The 17,151-nt window shown below is 55.7% G+C and overlaps 1 protein-coding gene across 1 annotated transcript; it reads left to right on the forward strand.

Annotated features, from left to right (window-relative positions):
- The first annotated feature begins 2,557 nt into the window (after positions 1 to 2,557).
- On the forward strand, positions 2,558 to 16,411 carry ACIN1 (apoptotic chromatin condensation inducer 1). The gene is given in 13 exon segments (XM_056863286.1): positions 2,558 to 2,589; positions 4,314 to 4,350; positions 4,352 to 4,456; positions 10,018 to 10,063; positions 11,287 to 11,429; positions 11,519 to 11,674; positions 11,766 to 11,913; positions 12,907 to 13,052; positions 13,150 to 13,257; positions 14,311 to 14,418; positions 14,705 to 15,023; positions 15,293 to 15,393; positions 16,092 to 16,411. Coding segments are annotated over 13 exon segments (1,743 nt in total). The 5' UTR covers positions 2,558 to 2,563; the 3' UTR covers positions 16,392 to 16,411.
- Positions 16,412 to 17,151: the final 740 nt, after the last annotated feature.

Genomic DNA, 17,151 nt, shown 5'->3' on the forward strand with positions numbered 1-17,151 from the left:
CCGGCCCATGGGCCTTATGTTTGACACCCCTGCTCTAGGCTGATCCTGCATTGAAAAGGGGGCTGGACTAGATGGCCTGTGTGGGCCCTTCCAATTCTGTGATTCTATCTCAAGCAGACCACGGCACAGGAGAGACCCCAAGGGCTAGCTTGATCCACATTGGAGTTGTGGAATCTCTTTTTGGTAGCGCGGCTTGGTCCCAGACCACACGTGCTAATGGAGAGCCTCAGATCATGAGTAGAGCACCTTTACCTTGCCACTGAATAAGGTTCTAGCTGTCTGGGTTTGGGGTCAATAAAAGGGTTGATTTCCAGGCAAAACTGAACACCAGGGCACCTCCTGATTGCGAAGTTAAGGACCTGTGGGCCTACTTTTTCCGCCTTGAAGGTAGTTTCAAGGGATAGCCGTGTCGGTCTGCGATAGAACAGCTAGATTGGAGTCCAGTAGCACTACTGAGATGACCAAGATTTGGGAGGTATGAACTTTTGAGAGTATCTGATGAAGGGAGGGTTGGGGAGGGGCTGTGGCTCAGTGGTAGATCCTCTGCTTGGCACGCAGAAGGTCCCAGGTTCAATCCCTGGCACCTCCAGTTAAATGGATTAGGCAAGTAGGTGATGTGAAAGACCTCTGCCTGAGACCCTGGAGAGCCGCTGCCGGTCAGAGTAGACAATACTGACTTTGATGGGCCGAGGGTCTGATTCAGTATAAGGCAGCTTCATGTCTTCATGTGTGACTCTCAGAAGGTCATACCCACAAAATCTTGTTGGTCTCTAGGGTAATAGTAGACTTGAGTCTAAGGTGTTTTTTAAAACTTCTCTAGAGTAGCCCTTGCTAATTTGAATACGATCTGAAGATTTGGTCCAAACGCAACACGTATTCCCTCTGGATTCTTTCTCTCCTGCTTCCGGCAAAGGGATTTTTCCTCCTTGCCCCACAGTTCCCTGGCCCATAGAAAGTGTTCTCTGTCGGGACCTGAGACAGCTGACTGCGTTGGGGGAGGATAGAAACAGCTGAGAACCCCTTGCCCCCATGGGGCGGCACCTTAAGATCCCAGATAAATGCTGTCAAGATCCCACGGGCCTCCTTCTGTAGAATTCAACACCTGCTTGAAAACAGAGGCTGATCTTATGAGGGGGGCGGGGAGATCGTTGGGCAATTTCCTACAGGCCGCTACTGGTCTGAGTAGACAATACCGACTTTGATGGTCTGATTAGTATAAGGCAGCTTGATGTGTTCATGTGAGCCATTGTGGCTTCTGCACCTGGTGGATTTCTGCCTGTCCCTCCCCCCCAGCTGAACCAGCGATAGTCCTGCTTGCCTGGGCCCTTTAAAGAAGGGGGTTGGGGCAAGGGGAGAGGTGCCGCAAACCCTGGCGCTTCCTGTGGGGGTGGAGGGGGGGCTGACCTAATGGGGGGGGGGAGAATCCTTGAGCAATTTCCAACAGGCTTGGTGCAGCATGCCCACGGAAAGGGGGACCTGCCTTGAGCAGTGGCAGGAGAGCCATTGTGGCTTCCACACCGGGTGGACTCCTGCCTGTCCCCCCAACTCCTGCTGAATGGAGGGAGAGTCCTGCTTGCCTGGGCCCTTTAAAGGAGGGGCTGGGGCGAGGGGAGAAGCGCTGCAGACTCATTGCAAGAGCCTCTGCTTGGCATGCAGAAGGTCCCAGGTTCAATCCCCAGTGGCATCTCCAGTTAAAGGGACCAGGCAAGTAGGTGATGTGAAAGACCCCTACCTGGGACCCTGGAGAGCAGCTGCCGGTCTGAGCAGACAATACTGACTTTGATGGACCCATAAGGGTCTGATGATTCAGTAGAAGGCAGCTTCGGGTGTTCATTTGAGCCATTGCAGCTTCTGCACTGGGTGGATTTCTGCCTGGGCCCTTTAAAAGGAGGGGGCTGGGGCAAGGGGAGAAGCGCTGCAGGCCCTGGGGCTGCCCGTGTGTGGGGGGGGGCTGATCTAATTTTTTTTGGGGGGTGGCTCCTTGGGCAATTCCCAACTGGGTTTGGTGCAGCATGCCCACGGAAAGGGGGACCTGCCTCGAACGGCGTCGGAAGAGCCATTGCGGCTTCCGCACCGGGTGGATTCCTGCCTGTTCCCCCCCTCCCTCCAGCTCCTGCCGAACGAGGGATAGGCCCTTTAAAAAGGGGGGGGGGGAAGCGGCTTGGGCAAGGGGAGAATGGAGGGTGGGGGGGGACGATCTAATTTCGGGGTGGGGGATCCTTGGACAGTTTCCAACCCGGCTTGGCGCAGCAGACCCTGGCGTTGCCCGGTGGGGTGGAGGGCGGCGGGTGGGGTGGGTGGGGGGGTATAGGTGGCCGAGCCCCCCGCCCTCCCCCTCCTCCCCCTCCCCCCGCCCTGCCGTCCCGGGGGCTGCTGGGAAGGCGGCGGCAAGATGGCTCCGCCGCCCGCCCGCATCCCCGGTGCGCCGCCGCTGCTGCTGCTGCCGCCGCCGCTGCTGCTCCAGCCGCCGCCGCCCCCCCTGCCCGGCCCCGCCGCGCCGCTGCGGCGCCTGCGGCTGCTGGACTAGGAGGCGGAGCGGAGGGGGGAGCCCCCGGCCCCGGCCATGCTGCTGTCGGAGAGCAAGGGAGGGTGAGCCGCGGCCTGGCTCGGCGAGCGGAGGCTGCCCCCTCCGTCCTTCCCGCGCCCCCCCCCCACTCCCGCGCCCCGGCGACCCCCTTCCCCTCCCCCCGGCCGCCTCGCCCTCCGCCCATGCGGACCCGCTGCGGCCGCCGCGTCCTTCGCGGCCGGGTCGACCCGATTCTCCTTTCTTTCCCTCCTCCTCCCCCCCCCACCTCCCATTCATTCATTCATTCATTCTTCCTCCCTCCCCACGTTTCTCTCCCTGCGCCATTCCCGGCGGCTGCCCGCGCCCCTCCCCCGCCCGCCAAGATCTCCTTGCCCGATTCCCCCCCCCCCAATCTCCTTGCCGGATTCTCCCCCCCCCGTGCATGCATGCATGCATACGCACGTTCAGCCCGCAGTCTGCGTTTCTCTCTCTCTTCCCCCCCCCTCCACCTTTTGCATCCCCTGCCTCCATTCATTCCGGGATTCAGGCGCTCGACCCCCTGCCCCTCCCCTCCCCCCTCCGCCTTTCTTTCTCGCGGCAAACCCCTCCCCTCCCTCTCTGCTCCTCCGGGCCCCTCCGCCATCCATTTTCCTCCTAGCCCCTTCCCTCCTCTCCACCCCCCCTCCATCTGCCTGCCTCCACGCTCCCCCCCCCACATCTGGGTCTCCCAAGATGCGCTCTCATCCGCACATGCTCGTGGCTGCCTGGCCTCCCCTGTTCCCTTCCCCCTGGTGTACTCCTCCCCCCTTTTCCTTTCTCCCCATCAGCTTCCAGATGCCCATGGGCACTTTCTAGCTGCCCTCCCCCGCTTCCCCCCAGTTTCTCCCTCTGGCCCTCCTGCCTTCCCCCTTTCTATATAGCAGCTTGGGCAGTTTCCTACTTGGTGTTGAGAGCCGATTCGGCAGGAAGGGAGAGGGGGGAAATAGGCAAAGGCCTGGCCTAGGGGTGCTGAAGCAATGCTTGGGGGGCACGGGGTGGGGCTGGGGAGTTTGGAAGCTCTTTCTCAAAGGAGAGAGGAGCTGGGGCTTTGGGGCTTCCCTTCTGAAGCTGACATGGGGGGGTGACCCTTGGCGGGCAAGGAGCAAATCCCTTTTGCTGGGAAGATTTGGTGTGGGGGGGTGGCCTCTGGTCTGAGCAGAGAAGGGAAAGGGTGCATTCACCCTAGATCGGTTTCAGAAAGGGAAATGCACTTGGGGGGCTCTGGGAGGGGCCATGGCTCAGTGGTAGAGCCTCTGCTTGGCATGCAGAAAATCCCAGGCTCAATCCCCGGCATCTCCAGTTAAAGGGACTGGGCAAGGAGGCGATGTGAAAGACCTCTGCCTGAGACCCTGGAGAGCCGCTGCCGGTCTGAGTAGACAATACTGACTTTGATGGACCGAGGGTCTGATTCAGTATCAGGCAGCTTCATGTGTTCATGTGTGTAAAGTCGAAATCTCGTGGTAATTGGGTTGCTCCTAAAAACAGGTATCGCAGAACTTTGGTTCTGCCCTGTCTGTGACCTTTATTCATTCATTAGGATTCTTGGGGCGGGGTGGGGGGATACCTAGGAAGAAAGGGGCAGAGAGGGGTCACTGGAGGGAGGGGCTTCTGGAGGGGGGCGGCGGGAAGCTTTCAAGAACCCCCAGGGCCGCAGTACGTGGCAGCTGCCTCGTCTTCCAGGAACAGCCTTGGGCTTGGGCGGAGAAGGGGGTCCCTGCTCCCTGACAGCCCCGCCCGCGAGTGACCGCCTCTCCCTCTCTCTGCGCAGCGAGGAGAAGCAAGAGGTGCCCATGGAGCAGTCGGAGCCCCCCCCGGCCCGAGAGCGAGGCCCCCGAGGCTGGCCCCGACGACCACCCTTCTGCCGAGACCGGCGGCCCCGATGCGGCCCCCGAAGACGAGGAGAAGAAAGAGGTAGCGTGTTGGGGCTCCCCTTGCAGTCTGGGTCAGAGGGGGGACCCCAGCGTGCAGAGGGGCGCGGGATAGAGGGCAGGTTGGGGGGCCCTATGGGAGAGCAGAAAGGCCCCTCGGGGGAACCCTTGTCTGTCTCTCTGGCAGTCGGCTCCTTCGTCTCTAGGGCCCAATTTGGAGGGTTGGGGGTCTTTGAGGAGGTCAGTGAGGGCTGAGTGCTCGGTTAGGTCATTGCTCCTCTGCCGAGCCCTGGAATAGTTGGGGCGGGGTTATCCTCTTCTTTGGCATCCCACCAGACTCTTCTCCTTTGTCACCTTTCGCACATGGGAACCTTGGCCCGGGGCTGCGTTTGCAGCAGGACTCAGTCTGTCGGAGCACAGGAAACCCAAAGCCTGGTACTGGGCCAGCTTTCTTTGTGTGTGTGTGTGTTGTTTTTTTAAAGAAAGCAGCAAGTTTCTAGTCCCTTGCAGCTGTGAAGACGCTTGAAATCGTGCAAGACGTTTTCTGGAATCTCGAAAGCCAGCAAGGTAGCTAAGTAAGAGGTCCATTGGCTTGGGAGCCAGGTTTCCGTTGCTCTGCAGAGCTTTTCTCCCTTCTCAGGCCTAGCAAAAAAAGAAAGAAAAAAGAATAAATTATGCAAATTAGCAAAAGAGAATAAATTATGTAAACCGTCTTGGTTTACATCATTTATTCAAGGTGCAGAATTCTTTTGGCTTTCCTGGCTCCGAGATTCTAATGTTTTTAACCCTTTACCTTGAATCCAACGGAGCACTGGTAGAATACAACATTCTCACCCCACTACTCTGCAGCCCGAAATGCCCCACCAGAATTCAACTCCTGGAAAAACACGGGGAGGGCATTTGGGGCTGTAGTGGGAGCGGGAGGCAAGAAAGTCACTACTCCATGGTTGGAAAGCCTTCCATCTGTGGAAACACTGTGTTGCATACAACCCTGTATATGTGTTGCCCTGCCTTAAGCCAGCGGTTTATGTAAATATTTCATGTAGTGTAACGACTGCATGAAACTACAGGGCAAATGGAGGGGGAACCCCCCCCCACTGTCTCATACAGGCAGTTATTAGCTAGCAGAGACCCCTGATTTTGGGTGGGCTGAGTGCTATTTGTTTGCTGACCATTGTTTTATCCAAAAGTTCGTTTTCCCCACCCTCCTCCCTGCCTCGCGATTTCCAGCGGTTGATTTGTCCCTTCTCCAAACCCGGCCCCTTCAGTCCGCTCTTTGGAAAGGAGGCCGGCGGCCAGGGTGGGGCAAAGCATCTTTTGGGGGACCAAAAAGGACATGCACACACACACACACAACTCCTCTTTTCGTGCTGCTAAGAAGAGGGGAGGGGTGGGGCCAGAGCTTGCTTCCCTCCCGCCCTAAAGATAGCTTCCCCGAACCATGCTGACGTTCTCCTCTGGACTCGTTTGTTCTGATCCCCGTTTTAAAGAGGCTCCAACCCACCGGGAGTGCGAAAAGAGAGAGAGAGAGAGAGAAGGACCGGAGAGAGAGGGCGCGAGCGTGCTTGGGCGGGCGACACCTGTGGAGGTCGATGGGAGAGATTTTGGATACTGTCTTTTGGGCCTCCCAGAGTTGGCTTTTCCTGGGACCTCTCCTACTGCCACTTTCTGGAAGCCTCCGGGCTCAATAGCTGCACACCTTTCTTCTAAGGACCGTATGCCTCTGAGATCCCCACATGGTCCGTCGGCCATTCTTCTGCGGGGGCTCATACCCGCACTTCGTGCCTGTAACCACGGCTGCTTTCAGCTGATGCTTCGTTAAACACCAAAGTCAAGGTGCTGCTGTTTGAACTCTGCCAGGTACAGAAAAAAATGGGATCCAAGAGAGTTTTGCTGCTACTCCTGGTGTCCTTTTGGCGCTGTTCTGTGTGCCCAGATAGGAGGTCTCAGCTGGGCATACGAGATGTCTATACCTTCTGCCACCACTCAAGGCTTCCGCGCAGGCAAGAAGAGTGTCAAAGACTTCTTCAGTACTGCCGTAGAATCTGTCACCCATGAAAAGTAACCACAAGCTCTTTTGGAGTTCTCTGCCACCGATGAAGCTGCTGCCATGTGTTTTCGGGCCCCTCCCTTTGAGTGGAGGCAGCCCAGAGAACTTTCCTCCACTAGCTTGGAGTGTCCTCTTCCTTCTGGAGACTCCCGTATCTGAACGTGTCTTTGCTTGGCCAACTGCAGCATCTCAGAGTGGACCGACCGCCTTTCGAATGTTTGCCTCCTGGAAACTTGGGCTGCTCCCCTGGCGGTTCTGCTGCTTCCACGACTTGACTCGGGGTGGCTTCTTCAGCTTTGGCGATCTCCGTCCAGATCTCCAGTGGCATCTCGGCTGTGTGACGTTAACCAGGTTTTGCAGATCTTATGCCCTGTTTTCTTCTCAAGCCCTGGTTTCCTCCGTCACGCTACAAGGACTTCCACCTCCACAGAATTCTTTGGAGCTGCAAAGTGTCGCCTGACGGGACTTGGTTTGCTTAGGGTTCTCCACACACCGGAAGTCCTCGCCCTCAAGGGCTTTCTGCCACCTCTGGGATCTCTTCCAGAAAAGGACTTTCGAGGCCAGTTCTCCTGTTTTTACCTGGACAGTTACCCTGTTGTGAATTCAATTCTCCGTTGTGCTCGTTGGCGTTTTCTACCTAATCCCACAAAGGGTCCCACCACTTATGGGACCCCGCACTGTTGCTGAGCTCCTTTCCTGGCCCAGTCTCGGCCCACCAAGAACTGAATCCTCCCTCCGCCCCCCCGCCTTGCCAATGGGGGGCGGTGCTTCTGCCTCGCCCTCTCTCCTCCGGGACACTTTGACTCCGACCACCGTCCAACCAAGCGCTAGGTTCCTACCTACCACCAGTCAACCACCACCTCTCTTGTCACCCAACCCAACCAAGCACGCACCTTTCAGGCCAGGGAGGGCTCGTTCCGATTGGACCAGCCGTTGCCTAGATACTGCGCACACACAGAGGTGCAATTGGCTGAACAGAAGACCCCGCCCCAGGTGTGAGAGGGTACCTGGAGCGCTTGTCCTAATTTTTTTTGGGTTTTTTAATTTAATAAAGAAAAAAAAGAATCAGTTGCTACTTCTGCTGGGGGTGGGTGGGTCCTGTTTTTAGTATAAAGGGAGGGTCACCACCACCACCTTCTGGTTTTAATGATGGGGAAGCAAGGAATCTGTGGGGGACCTAAGCTTAGTCTGTGTGTCAACCTGGTTTGGCCGTGCCCCCCATCCTTGCTTGAACTGAGGGGTTTCCTGACCTTGGGATGGGGCTGAACTCCCATCCATCTGCTCCATCCATCGAGGGACCTGCTGTTCAGGAATAAAGTGGACGTGCAGTGAGGGAGATCAGGACAGAAAGTGGGATGAACGGAACTTAAACTCACTCCACCGCCTTAGACCCTGTTCCGAAAAGCCAATTCTTCACGTTCGCAAGTTATTAAAGAGCGCTGGCTCCCGTTTGCCTAAAGCGGCATCCCCCCCCCCAACAAAAAACCCTTCTTCATAGCTTGGGCCCGCATCACGGTGGACTGCAGCTGGCAACCCCTGGGAGGAATTGGGTGTGGGCCCTGTTACACTTATAGCACTTCCGCTTAAAACTGGAAGTGACATAGGGGGCGCTCTAGCATTTCGCAGAACTCTTGTGGTAAAACCATAAGAGTTTTTGCAGAATGCTAGAACATCCCCTATGCCACTTCCGGTGGGCCTTATTTCCTTTTTGGAGAAAGAGCTTGTATGGGGTATAGGCCTCAGAAACCGATGGCAGCTTTTTCTGGTCAAAAACCAGGATGTGCTTACCCCATCCAGGTTTGATCCTGCCACCTGACAAGTCAGCTTCATTTTTCCAACTCAGCCAGTCCTGCTAGGACAGTGGCTGTTGGACTGTCCCTTGCGTGCCAGTGCTGTTGCCCTCAGTGGTCCTCCAGCGTAGTAAATATATCCACAGCACTTAAAAATAAAAAAAGATTAGCCTGCTTGTCCACGCAGACCTGCATTACCCAGCTGTGGCACGTTGCCCCCCCCCCCCCGCCAATTGGCAAGAGCTTCCCTGCCATGCTTGCCCAGAGAAAGCTTTCTCCAGGTGGGCCGAATGAGATGCTGGTTAGAAGCCCCCCTGCTGAAAAGCTCTTCCAGGCTTTGCATTGTAGCAGTCTGTTGGTGTGAGAGTTTGGCCCCCTTTCAAGTTACACGTGACTTCGTTTGGCAGGGTGATGGAAAGCTAGTACTTGAGTTTTCTCGCAGGCTTGCGCATTGCTCTCAGCTGCGAGAACGTGATTCCAAAAGATGTCCTCTGACCTTACTCAGTGGTTGTCCTATGAAATCAAAGCAGCGTCCCACTGTTTATATCAAGGGTGTCAACATAAGGCCTGAGGGCCAGATCCGGCCCCTTGAGAGCTCTTGTCGGGCCCGCGAGCCAGCCCCCCGCCCACTCTTGGATCTGGGCTGGTGAGGCTTGGCCCGGCCCAACCCAAGTGACATTTATGTCACATCCGGCCCTCATAACAATTGAGTTCAACACCCCTGGTCTATACCATACAAAGCAACATAATCTAGAAGATTGTCCCATATACATTATCTTTGTGCAAGTCTTGTAGTAATGTGTTTATTTAATTTTAAAAATTTATTTAAAATATTTTAAACTGCCTTTCTACTTTGCAAAACTCAAGGCCGCTTACAGTTAAATAACACAATGATAAAAACACACTAATGGCCACAATTTAACATCTCAGGACTGCCAATAAATAAGTCCGGTCCTAAATAAAATTGTCTTCCATTGCTGCCTAAAGATCGAAAGTGAGGGTGCACCTCCCTGAGATGGTTGTTCCATAATCATGGGGCTGTTCCCAAAAAGGCCCACTCTTGTGTACCCGCCAAACACCCTTTTTTATAGGACAGTCAGGGGGGCCTCTCCCTGTGATCTTAATTCCTGGGCAGGAACTTATAGGAGAAGACAGTCCTTCAGATACCCCAGTCCCAAGCCATGCGGGGCTTTACAGGACAGAACCAACACCTTGAACTGGGCATATTCCTTACCCCTTGGATTGTGGGCTGTGTTTTTTCCGTACAGTGCCTAGCCTACAGCGAGTGCCAAATCAGTTTCAAATCCTTGTGCTAGCCTATGCTCACGAGGACTAGCAGTTCATAAACAGCCCGTGCAGTGTTTATCTGAACTCGTCTGAGAAAGCCTCGGGATTCCCTTGACGATCTGCCCAATGAGCATCTCTGGCCTGGAGGAAGAAAGACGAGAGCAGCATGCAAAGGGGTCAGGTCTGCGGAGGGGGGGGGGGTATCCCGTTGCTGCGTAACCATTCCACTAGCATGAGGGGCGAGCCAGGGAATTCTGCAGCGTCTACTTTTTTCCTGAATTAGCAGAGAGCCCTGCGCCCTTATTCCCAGCTGGGCCCCTCCTTCATTACTTATGCCCTTTTCCCCCACCCCCCACCGCGTTGTGGCAGCCACTTTCCAGACCCCAGATGCTGACCTGACTACCCCCTCTGTGTGGGGCTCTTCTCTCTTTCTTTCCCCCTCCCGTTTTTCTCTCTGTGTCCCCTCCTTGCCTGCAGGGTTCAACCCAGCCTAAGGCCTTCATGCGAAAGATCTCTGTTGTCTGTAAGTACGAGGGGCTCCCTCTGTGGCCGCGGAGTGGACGTTCTCTGCCTTCCAGGCGTGTCGGGGAGGGGGGACTTCACCTTGGGGGGGGGGGTGCAGTTTCTGGTGAATTCTGAGGGAAGCCAAGTTGTGATGGAAGCCCTGCCTGGTATGGAGCCAGCGTGGTGTAGTGTTTAAGAGCAGTGGTTTGGAGCGGTGGTTTGATTCCCCTACTCTTCCACATGAGCGGCGGAGGCTAATCTAGTGAACTGGATTTGTTTCCCCACTCCTCCACCTGAAGTCAGCTGGTTGACCTTGGGCTAGTCACAGCTCTCTTAGAGCTCTCTCAGCCCCACCTACCTCACAGGGTGTCTGTTGTGGGGAGGGTAAGGGAAGGAGATTGTAAGCCAGTTTGAGTCTCCCCTAAGTGGTAGAGAAAGTCGGCATATAAAAACCAACTTCTCCTTCAGAGCAGCCATGCGAGGGGTGGGGGGTGTTCCTTTTGTCCATGTGGCCTTGGCCAGTTTTTAGAGGGAAGGCTTTGGTCTTCACCTAGCAGAGATCCTCTGGAGGGCTGTGAGGGAATGAGGTATACAATAACGGCTTGTCTTGGTGTTGAAGCGAGTCTTCAACCCGTGGCCAGTGTTGAGCTCACACCCTGGAACAAATAAATCATTTATTTGTTTATCAGATCTTATTTATGCCCTGACAGTTTCCCCAGAGGAAACCCAAAGCAGCTTACATCGTTCTTTTCTCCATTTTTTGCCCTCACAACAACCCTGCAAGGTAGGTTGGGCTGAAAGTGTGTGACTGGCCCAAGGTCGCCCTGCAAGCTTCCATAGCAGAGTGGGGAATTGAACCTGGGTTGACCAGATCCTGAGTGGGGAATTGAATCACTACACTCCATCACACCGGCTCTCACATTGGCTAGTGAAACCGGGTGCCTTTGAGCATACGCGGTGTGCAGTTTCCCCCAAAGCCAGTGCCCATTCAACCTGGAATCAGGAGAAAGGGGTGCCAGGTCAGAGGATGTGGGTTCCAGACAGCTTTTTAGCGCGGTGCCTGACGCTAGAGCTGTGACCCAGGGAGAGATTCAGTGCTGGGCCTATCCCGTTGGCGGCCTCCAGCTTGGAGACAGAACGAGGGCTCGCGCCTCTGTCCTTGAGAGGCCCTTGGGTGGAAACTTAGAGGAACTCGAGTCCTAGCGAGGAGCCTCAGCTTTGGGTCGTCTCTCTTGGGCGCAGCGTCGGCCGTGGCCAAGGGGACGCCGGCGACAAACAGCGACACGGAGGGGAGCCAGCCAGGAGGCCGGAAACGGCGCTGGGGGGCCAGCACGGCCGCCACGCAGAAGAAACCTTCCATCAGCATCACCACGGAGTCCCTCAAGGTACTGGGGAAACCAGGTGGAGCGTGGGTGAAGCCAGCCTTGGCCCTGCCTGGGCTCATAACCTGACGTGTGCCGCTCCCATTCCCCAGAGTCTGATCCCAGAGATCAAGCCGCCGCCAGGGGGCCAGGAAGTGGTGGTGGACCTTCACGCCGACGACTCGCGCATCTCGGAAGATGAAGCCGAGAGGCACACGGAGGAGCCGGCCCATGAGAAAGCCCTCAAGATCTGTCGCACTGTGACCCAGGTTAATACAGACGAGTGCGGGCGGGTCCGAAGGGGCGGTCCGTTCTCTCGTTCCCCAAGATCCCAGCTCACAGCTCTTGTTTCGCCTGCAGGTGGTGCCAGCGGAGGGCCAGGAGAATGGTCAAGGAGAGGAGGAGGAAGAGGAGGAGAAGCCCCGTGAGGAGGAGCAGCCAGAGGCCCCTCCTGTCGTTGCCGTGGAGACGGTCCTGCCGCCACCTGTAGAACATGAAGTGAAAAAAGGTGAGGAGAGGGCACACGGACGTAGGAAAGAAACGACTGTTGTGTTTCTGAATCCCTTTCCTTGTTAAGATCATTGTGGAATGTTAAGAACATTGTGGAACTCCCTGCCCCAGGATGTGATGATGGCTGCCAACTTGGAAGGCTTTAAGAGAATGGGGGTGGACATGTTCGCGGAGGAGAGGGGCTATTCATGGCTACTAGTAAAAATGGATACTAATCATGATGCATACCTATTCTCTCCAGGATCAGAGGAGCAGGCCTATTATAGTAGGTTCTGTGGAACACAGGCAGGATAATGTTGTTGCAGTCGTTTGTGGGCTTCCTAGAGGCCCCTGGTTGGCTTTGTGAACAGACTGCTGGACTTGATGGGCCTTGGTCTGATCCAGCAGGGCTGTTCTTATGTTCTTAATGTAAGAAGAGCCCTGCTGGATCAGACCCAAGGCCCATCTGGTCCAGCATTCTGTTCATGCAGTGGCCAACCAGGTACCTCTAGGAAGCCCACGAGCAGGATGACTGCAACGACATCCTCCTGCCCATGCTTCCCAGCAACTGATTTAAACCGGCATGCTACCTCTGGTACTGGAGGGGGTTGATATCCATCATGACTAATAGCCACAGATAGCCCTGTCCTCTGTGAATTTGCCCACTCCCCTTTTAAAGCCTTCCAAGTTGGCGGCCCGTTTGAAGACGTGCTTCCTTGCGTCTCATGAATCTCCCACCCTTCAGCTTCAGTGGATGACCCTGGGTTCTTAGATCACGATGGATAGCCGTGTTCGTCTTGTCAATAGCAGTAGAAAAGAGCAAGAGTCCAGTAGAACCTTAAAGACTAACAAAATTTCTGGCAGGGTATGAGCTTTGTTAGTAACGAGAGAGGGGGGAAATCTTCTCCCTGCCCACTCTTCCCACACCACGCAAAATTTTCTAGGTCTCTATCATGTCTCCCCCTCGCCTGCCTTTTTCCTAAGCTGCTGTCTTCCTTCCCCCACCCCGCAGTCACGCTGAGCGACACGCTGACAAGGCGGTCCATCAGCCAGCAGCGCTCGGGCGTCTCGATCACCATCGACGACCCCGTCCGCACGGCCCAGGTTCCCTCTCCTCCACGCGGTAAGGTCACCAACATCGTCCACATCTGCAACTTGGTGAGTACTCGGGGGATCTGTAGGCGACGCTCGAGAAGCGGACGGACACGGACCTGTCGAGTCCCCTTTCCCTAACCCTTGAACGTTCGGCACGCAGGTGAGGCCCTTCACTCTGGGGCAGCTGAAAGAGTTGCTGGGCCGGACAGGTAGCTTGGTGGAGGAAGCCTTCTGGATCGACAAGATCAAATCCCACTGCTACGTCACGGTGAGTAGCTTGGCTGTGCTTCTCGGCCCCTCGTGCTGGAGGTAGCAAACCACGTTTCCAGTGTGCTCCTTGTGGCTGCAGGCACATGAACAAAGGTGAACACTATTACAGAGGAGACCCCTCTAATCTGGATTCCCCACCACTCCACATGAGCGGCGGATGCTAATCTGGTGAACCAGGTTGGTTTCCCCACTCCTCCACATGAAGCCTGCTGGGTGACCTTGGGCTAGTCACAGTTCTCTCCAAAGATTCTCAGCCAGCCCCACCTACCTCACAGGGAGTTTGTTGTGGAGAGGGGAGGGGAAGGTGATTGTAAGCCGGTTTGATTCTTCCCTAAGTAGTAGAGAAATTCGGCATTTAAAAACCAACTCTTCTTCTTCTCCTGAACTGCATCATGTGCTCTGTGGAGGAGACCTTCACGGACAATCCTCCAGGAAGGAATAAGTAGTCTCATGGCAGGGATCTGCAACTTGATGCCCATGGGTGGTGCCCGCCAATTCCTCTCCTGGCACCCGTCAAGTGTTTTTAGAAAGTGGACTGGGCCAGTTAGGGCTTTTGCCCAGGAAGGCTTCTGATTGTCCTTTGGAGATTTGATAGACCCTGTAGATTTTTAAAAATATTGCTTTGGTGGCAGCATAGGGATCTTCACTGTGTGACGGAAGGTAAGCTGCGGCTACCATTGTGTGACTGGTTCCGCCTCCTGTGGTAGCCATTTTGTGGCTGCACCCTCCAGACAATCTCAAAATTCCAAAGGGCCCGCAGACTCAAAAAGGTTGGGGGAGGGTCTTCTGTCTTAGGGGCTCAACACCTTTCTAAAGAACTGTAGCGTGCCTCTAGGAGAAAGGCAGACAAGAAATGAAGTTAAAAAAATTGAACAAAATTGGCAGTTATTAGCCTGTCAAGATAGTTGTTAACTTTAGCATGGAACGCAGCTCCCCATAACATGAAGAGAAATCCCCCGCAGATCTCTTAGCGAGAGTGTTTACGTGCCTTCCTGTGTCGGTGAATAACAGCTAAAACCATCCGTCTCTTTGCTTCCTCTTCTCTCTTCAGTACTCAACAGTGGACGAAGCCCTCGCAACACGCAATGCCCTCCACGGCGTCAAGTGGCCACAGTCGAACCCCAAGTTTTTATCAGCTGACTTTGCGGAACAAGATGAGGTACGAACATTTGTGTGCCTGTCTGTCTCGGGAAGGAGGGGGGCGTAGGAGGAGGGGCTGTGGCTCAGTGGTAGAGCATCTGCTTGGCACGCAGAAGGTCCCAGGTTCAGTCCCTGGCATCTCCAGTTAAAGGGACTAGGCAGGTAGGGGATGTGAAAGACCTCTGCCTGAGACCCAAGAGAGCCGCTTCCAGACTGAGTAGACTGTACTAACTTTGATGGACCAAGGGTCTGATTCAGTATAAGGCAGCTTCATGTGTGTGATCCATCTCTTTTCTTGCTGGCAGCTGGATTTCCACCGGGGCCTGCTGGCCGAGCGTCCCGCCGAAGCCAAGGCGGACGAACCGCTCGCCCTCCCCGGGGTCGGCCCCGCCACCCGAGGGGAGCGGGAGATGTCCCGCCGCTCGGAAGCCCGGGAGCGGGAGGCGGCCGTGCGGGAGCAGTGGGCTGAGCGGGAGCGTGAGATGGAGCGCCGGGAGCGGACGCGGGCGGAGAGGGAGTGGGACCGCGACAAGGTGCGGGAGGGGCCGCGCTCTCGCTCCCGCTCCCGGGAGAGGCGCCGCAAGGAGCGGCCCAAGTCGAAGGAGAAGAAAGCAGAGAAAAAGGGTAGGTTGGGATAGGCGTAAACGGAGGCGGGTGCCAAATTCTCTCCTTCCCATACCATCATCCCGTAAGGATCTGATTGGTGGTCCCAGTGTGGCTGTTCAGAAAAAGGGTCAATGGAAGGGCCTTGTGGGACGTAGCCCCTTTCCAACCAGGCTGGCCCTCCTGTATTATTACCAGCGTGGTGTGAGAGCCAGCATGGAGTAGTGGTTCAGCTTCCCCCCTTGACGTTCCCCCCCTTGACGTCCCCCCCCCTTCTTTCCTACCAGCAGAAAAGGCCCAGGAGGAGCCCCCTGCCAAGCTGCTGGATGACCTTTTCCGCAAAACCAAGGCAGCTCCCTGCATTTACTGGCTTCCCCTCACCGACACCCAGGTAAGAAACAGCGCCCCTCTTGAGCTCTGGGGAAAGAGGTTGGGTGTGTTATGTGGGCCCCGGGGAGTTCCTACTTTCCCAGCCGTTTTCTTTCTTTTTCCCTCAAGAAAGCAAGCGTGCGCTCTGGCGGTTTTGGTTTTGGTGGCCCCCTCCCGTTTTGAATGGGAACCTGGGGAAGCCAGGGCTGGCCACGCTATAAAGGTTGAATTTGCGTTCGGCACATGCCTTTGTGGGAAAGGAAAGGTATGGGGCAGACGTTTTCACCTTTCCTCCATGGCAATGAAGGAGTAGAAGGGGGAGCCAGCCAGTCACACTCTCTGAGCCCCACCTACCTCACAGGGTGTCTTGTCAGTGACTAGATCTATAGGATGTATACCTTAGCCCCTTATATACCTTTTACCATGGGAATCTTAATCTGTGGTTATACATCACAATCTTTACATTACACCTTCTCAAGGGTCTGAAACTATCCCATAACAAAATGTATCCTTCACACCCACCTTCTTTGCATGGCCCTGGGCTAGGTTTTCTGATATAGATATGCATGGATAGATAATCAGATCTTCAATGTTGAGCCAATTCATTGTAATATGTTGTGGGGAAAGGAAGGGAAGGCAGTTGTAAGTCGGCTTGATTCTTCCTTAAGAGGTAGAGAAAGTCGGCATCTAAAAACCAACTCTTCTTCTTTCCCCACCCAGTATGTCCAGAAGCAGGTCGAGCAAGCCGCCAGAGCCCGGGAGCGCGAGCGCCGGCGCAAGGAGCGGGAAGCGGAGGAGGCCCGCCAGGAAGAACGCAGCCGCCAGGCCGAGCGAGAGAAGAGGCGGGAGCACAGCCGAGAACGGGAGCGTGAGCGGCCCAACGCCTCGGGAGGAGGCCGGGCCAGCCGGGGAGGCGAGCGCAGCAGTGGCCGGGAGCGCGAGCGGCGCGAGGCCAAGGCCCGGCACAGCCGAAGCCGGAGTCACAGCACGCCTGTACAGGACAGGGGGGGGCGCCGCTGAGCTATTCTGACATCTTTACGTTGACCACCTGGAGGGAGGGGGGTGACAAAGCTTCTCCCAAATCTAGCCCTGGTGGGTGGCGGGGGGGACTGGGGCGGACAGGTTTGGGCCTTCCCCTTTCCAGCAGCAGTGGAGGGGGGAGGGGAGAAGAAGGAGGTGTGTGTGGATGAGGCAGCTGTGGGTGCCCTTCTTTCTCCCCAGGGGACACGTTTCGTTTCCCCCCCTCCCCACCGTCCCTCTCTTCTCCCGGGGCCAGGTCCCTCCGCGTTGATTTGTATTTTATTTTGGGAAAATGGTTTTTTTTTTAATTCCGATGATACAGGAAAGAGAGCATAATAAAGAGATGGCGTTAGTTTTATACCCGCTGTGTGTCTTTCTTGTGCAGAAGGAAGAGATGATGGTCGGAGCTGTTACTAGGATTGGTTTCTGGGTTGTTCCCCCCGCCCCTCGGGATGATTTGATTCGGTTCTGTGGCTCACCTGTCTTGGGGCAGTGTCTGATCCACCCTGCTGCTGGCCGTTCCAGCCTCCTGTGTTAATGCGGAAGCGAGACCCTGTTAGAATGGGGGGCCTGAGGGAGCATCGTACCTTTTGCTTCCGGGGCCCTTTGTAGGAAAGAGCTAGATTTCCCTCCCTGTTGGGCCTCTGCACTCTTCAGCGGCAGGTGTTGTGCTCTCTGTGGCCAGTGGGAGGCAGTCTGCCCAATGTTGAGTACCTGGATGAGGGTCCAGCCACCTGCTCCACCCCCAAATGAAGCCCTC

The sequence above is a fragment of the Euleptes europaea genome, chromosome 18 (assembly GCF_029931775.1).
Source record: "Euleptes europaea isolate rEulEur1 chromosome 18, rEulEur1.hap1, whole genome shotgun sequence".
Lineage (NCBI taxonomy): Eukaryota > Metazoa > Chordata > Lepidosauria > Squamata > Sphaerodactylidae > Euleptes > Euleptes europaea.